Source organism: Triticum urartu, chromosome 6A (assembly GCF_056163025.1).
Source record: "Triticum urartu cultivar PI428250 chromosome 6A, HENAU_Tu73, whole genome shotgun sequence".
In the NCBI taxonomy this organism is placed as follows: Eukaryota; Viridiplantae; Streptophyta; class Magnoliopsida; order Poales; family Poaceae; genus Triticum; species Triticum urartu.
In genome coordinates this window covers 42,578,963-42,584,176 of record NC_141878.1, presented here as the reverse complement: position 1 = coordinate 42,584,176, position 5,214 = coordinate 42,578,963, and the positions used below count along the sequence as shown (strand labels likewise).

Sequence of the window (5,214 nt, the reverse complement as noted above, 5' to 3'; positions counted from 1 at the left end):
ATTTTCATAAACAATAAATGAACCAATAGTTATAAAGATAATATATACCACATCTGAATCATAGATAGGACGAGGGCCGACGGGGGCGGATACCAAAACCATCGCACTATATAATAACAAGCAATAAAATAGTAAGAAAATTAGACAAGTATCTATCTAAAGTAAGAATTTTTTTCTTTCAGAAAGAAGATAAGAACAAGAGGCTCACCACGGTGGTGCCGGCGACGAGATCGGCGCGGACGATCGACGGTGGTGAAGACGGGAATGGGACGTGACGGGCCGCTAAACCTAGACAAATCTCGAGGAAAATGAAGTTTTGAGGTCGAGTTTCAAGAGGAGAAAGCTTAACTAGTGTGGCTCGGGCATTTCATCGAACACCTCATGTGCATAGGAGGTGAGCTAGAGCACCACAAAGCCCTCCCCTCGTCGGCCAGAGAAAAACAGAGCACTGGAGTGCTCTGCTCGCGCGCCAGGGGTATATATAGGCACCTCATTGGTCCCGGTTCGTGGCATGAACCGGGACTAAAGGGCAGCCATTGGTCCCGGTTCAAGCCACCAACCGGGACCAATGGTGGTGGGCCAGGAGCCAGGCCCATTGATCCCGGTTCGTCCCACCAACCGGTACCAAAAGGTCCATACGAACCGGGACCAATGGCCACGTGGCCCGGCCGGCCCATTGGTCTCACGAACCGGGACTAATGCCCCCATGGGTCCCGGTTCTGGACTGAACCGGGACTAATGTGCTGACTCGGCCTGAACCAAAGCCCCCTTTTCTACTAGTGTAACTATTGTGCAAACATCTTATAAAGCAATGCTACTATTAGTTGGAGACTCTCTGTTGTGCAAACATCTTTATTCAAAATAAGACTGAACAAAATGATGGGTGTTATAGATCGGAAATTCACAGGGGCACGCACCTGCCAAGCCCAGCCCGAACACTCGATTGCCTCATGATCCACGAAGTAGTTGAATCCCGCGCAAGGGTACAATAAGTTTTAAGTTTCAATGTTGAAACTTACAATTTTTGCATCTGAAAAATTCCTATTTTCTTGCTCGCTTGTACCAAGTTTCAAAGATAAAATTTAAGAGATTTTCCTGTCGTCTGTAGACACAAAATACATGATTTTTATCGCTCGCTCGTACTAACTTTTGACATTGAAACTTATTTTTTAAATCATCAAAATATAGTCAAAATGAATCTTATTTGAAATGATGGTCATGAGGAAGAATATGAAAACAAAACTTAATTTGGAATTTTCGATGAAAACATATAGAACTTTGAAAATCATAAGCCAAAATAAAAAGCCCTCACCAGGGACTTGCAGGTCTCACAACTCGCGTGCCCTAAATCCTCACTCCGTTATAGATAGCATATGACCAATACGGAAAAAATGAATCGACATACCAATGAACGAGGTGCTTGATGAAAAAAAAAACAGGGCTCAACCATGAACACACCATTGTCGCTTTATCTATTGTTGCCAGCATGGTTACTCAATCAATGATAATATTCAAGATGAGGTCTGGTCAATATTTCCTTCAATAAGCTCAGCCACGGCCCAGCGTACATGGAGTATATACAAATGCCTCAAATATGCCATTTGAATGGCCATAGTAGTAACTTTTTGGGCTTGGGCGTGAGTTGCCAAGATACTGAACTTTTGAGGTATTCAAATGATAGCCCACCACTTCGAATACAGTAGTCAAATAGACAACTTCCTTGTAAGGATGTAATCCAAGAATATCAAAGTGTTTGGGGTATTCATCGGCATCCAATTTAATTGTAAAAAAGTCATCATTGTCAGAATCCCAGTCAAATTTCTCTTTCGGCAAAGTTATAGCAGCAACATCACCATCCTCATGATCTGTGTCAAGCACATCATGTACCATCCAATGTGCATCCATTTGTCTGCCATATTTTCCTACATGTTGGGCATAGTGTGCAAGGTCATGTTGATACTTTAAGACCCACTCCATCTGTTGTTCACTTAATTCACTAAGAATCCAAACACGTAGTTGGGACTCTTCAATTACTCCAAAGTACACCCCTTTCTCGGACCTCCCTAGATAAGGTTTTACAAATACATCATTCTCGCCATATGATGGTGTTTTAATCACTTGGTATGTACTGTCTGATGGTGAAAGCCTGTAAAAATAGCAATTTAGACTCACATGACATATAAAGCATTAAATAATTAAAACACTACCATATTGCTATTAGAGATACAACAGCCAAAACCAACGACGAAGAACAAATAAAACACAAGGGGCAAAAGGATTTTAACCTAGAAAACCCCTCCAACACGAAGAGAAAAACCCACAGGCACAATCCAACAAATCTTCACTATATCGGGAGAGGTTATAAATGCCAGGGATTTACAATGATGATCTTATCTCATGCGGCGGCTTACAAAGGATATATATAGTAGAGGTGACCTCGGTCATAACCAATTACAACATAACAATAGCTGGTTGATACTAATACATGGAAGTACAACCTGTTGTTGTCTAATTTATGCAAGTGCCACAAGCAAGAAATTAGTGCATTATTTTCTCACAACGAATATCACCATATCGTATGCCCATTCATCTTTCTAAAAAAAATGTATGCAGTACCTAACTAATTTGCTGACATGTCTTTCATAAAACTAGGACCAATATTGTACACCCATCCATCTTTCTAAAATTTTCTATATTTGACCAAGTTTATAGGAAATGGGGCTAATATCTACAACACCAAATATATATGTGAATCGAGTGAGTACTCATATGTGTGAAGAAGCTAGACTAATAGAGGTGAGGTACGTGATCCAATAACTAAAGTTTGCGATCACAAATAAAACCTTGTAGTGCATGACAAACGATGGTAAACTAGCTAATATCATTTTTATGTTGGAAAATAGAGCAATGCTTATATATATACCTCAAAACAAAGAAACCTCGGCAATGCACGTAAAGCGCTCCTTGGTGATACACTGCATAGCGCTGGCGTGGCCCCATCCCGGATGGCTCAGCTCGATCCACGAGCATGTCTCCAATTGTTCCCGCCGGCTCTCCCTGGCGGATGAAATCCCTCTCCTCCCACTGACCAGTCCTCGATGAAAACATGTTCAACCTCCATGGAGTCGGTGGCCATTCTGATTCCATCAAGCGGCGCCGGTCATTATCTTCATCCGCAAATAGTCGGTCTAGCGGCTTCTCTTCGTTGCCTTTCCCGATGGCTTGCTTTGGTGGCTTCTCAGGCTCCGGCACTGCAGGGACCACCAGCACCTCGTAGTGGGGCGACACGGCTGGATCAAAGGCAAGGTATATACCGCCCACCCGCCGCCAGGCCCAAGGAATAAATGTACATTGCCTCGTCGCCGGGTTGCACACGCAGAGCTCGGGGGTTCCCATGTCGCAGAGGAGGAGCCCGTTGCTGTGGTCCAGGACCGACCACCACCAGCGCCGCCTCTCTTTGTCGTCATCGGGCAGGAAGTCAAGCATGGCGTCGATCATGGAGTTGGAGGAGGGGCGGGCGAAGAGGTGTGGCCGGTCGTGGTCGATGTAGTTGATTAAGAGGCCGTGCACCTTGTTCGTGGTGAGAAATCTCCGGGTTGTGTTGGGCGCCAGCCACGAGGCTTTGCCGACGACGCACGGCCGGGCCGCGGAGAGGGCGGCGCTCCATGCAGGCAAGCAGCGGAGGACGCGCGCGGCTTTCGTCGCCATGGCCATGAGTGGATGCGTGCGTGGAGGCGATGGCGCGTTAGGTTAGGTTTCCACCAACGGTGGGTCGGCGGCGCGTGGGTGTGGCTCAATCCGCTGTATTCCAAGATGCAACCGGAATCGACGGTCCTACAAGTCCACAGGGCCTACAAGTGCCAACAAACCCGCCTGGCTTGGCTTGATCAATGTTATCTCTCATCGTTAGATGAGATGCAGCCGGTAACTTACAAAGAAAAATAGGAAATAGAAGAGCTTCATTATGTAGCCTGCATATCAGGATAAGAGCAACCCTAGCAGATACGCGAATCAACCTGTGGTTGAGTTGGTTAGGTGAACAGCGGTATCCCCAACCCACCAGGGTTCAAATCCTGATGGTCGCATTATTCCTGAATTTATTTCAGGATTTCCGGCAATGCGCTTTAGGGTGTGCGTGTGGCGTTCATAGGGATGAGTGTATGCGCGTGTATACTCGCGTGACTTGGTGGGAGGGAAATTTCAGAACCAACCGCTCCCATCGCAGCCGACGCCACCGGCGCTGCACCCTCCCGAGCGCCAACAACAGGTCCTAAATCAATAGTCATTAGTTTCTGGACCTGCCCTTCTCGTCGTCAAGCGCATAAGAGCCCGCCCGGAGTCACCTGGTGGAGCAGCCTCCCCTCGCTCACGCGGATGCGTCGGCGGTTGGCCACATCCAGAATCAACAGTGTTCGTTCCTCGACCTAGTCGGGATTTCCTTCCTCCGTACATGCAGGCGTAGGTAGCATGCTGCCGCTTGACAACAACTGCAATAGAGCGCCATTCGAGCACGAGCTCGGGCCGCCGCGCCCCATTCCTGCCATGCTCACGGCTAGTTGCGTCGTTGGGGTCTTCAGGGACCCTGTTGTAATCTAGCTTTTGATTTTAGGGTGTGTTGTGCTATTGTGTAGGGACCTTGTTGTAAATTCTACTACTAACTAGTAGGCTTCATATCTGACCCGAAACATTTTTACGGGATCTATTCGGTCTGATACCTCTCGGTACCGCAAAATCTGTTTTAGGGCAAGCCATATACTGCTTTTGCAGGACGCATTTTTGCGATATCTGCTAGACTTCCTCTAAGGATCTCAGCTTCATAGTGACCCATGCATCGCATGCATGCTGCTTGTTCCTTGGATCATACACAAATCATCCATGGGGCCTGCTATTAGCAAACACTAGTATATACTAGTACATTTGTATACATATTTTCTTTTCTTTTTTTGTGTAGCCCATACATTGAAAATGCATTAGTGAAAAATTATAGTACTAGACAGTTGACATATACCTGTGGTCGGGGAGTTAGCTAGGGAAGGTCTTTATTGTCAGGAGGTCTTGTATTGGGCACTCCGTCAATTCAAGGAGTCAAAGTCGACACCAAACATCTCTTTTCCACTCTTTTTGGTTCAAAAGCTCTATTATTATTTTTCATCATGAGAACAAGATATTTCTATGATAACCATGTTTGTCCTATCTCAGATTAGCATACCCCTA

The 5,214-nt window shown here is 45.9% G+C and overlaps 1 protein-coding gene across 1 annotated transcript; it reads right to left on the bottom strand.

Annotated features, from left to right (window-relative positions):
• Nucleotides 1–1,548: 1,548 nt before the first annotated feature.
• Nucleotides 1,549–3,708, bottom strand: LOC147963732 (uncharacterized). The gene is made up of 2 exons (XM_087529678.1): nt 2,924–3,708; nt 1,549–2,146 (listed from the first exon to the last, which is right to left on the bottom strand). The coding sequence occupies exons 1-2, from the start codon at nt 3,706–3,708 to the stop codon at nt 1,549–1,551; spliced, it is 1,383 nt and encodes a 460-aa protein (XP_087385804.1).
• Nucleotides 3,709–5,214: the final 1,506 nt, after the last annotated feature.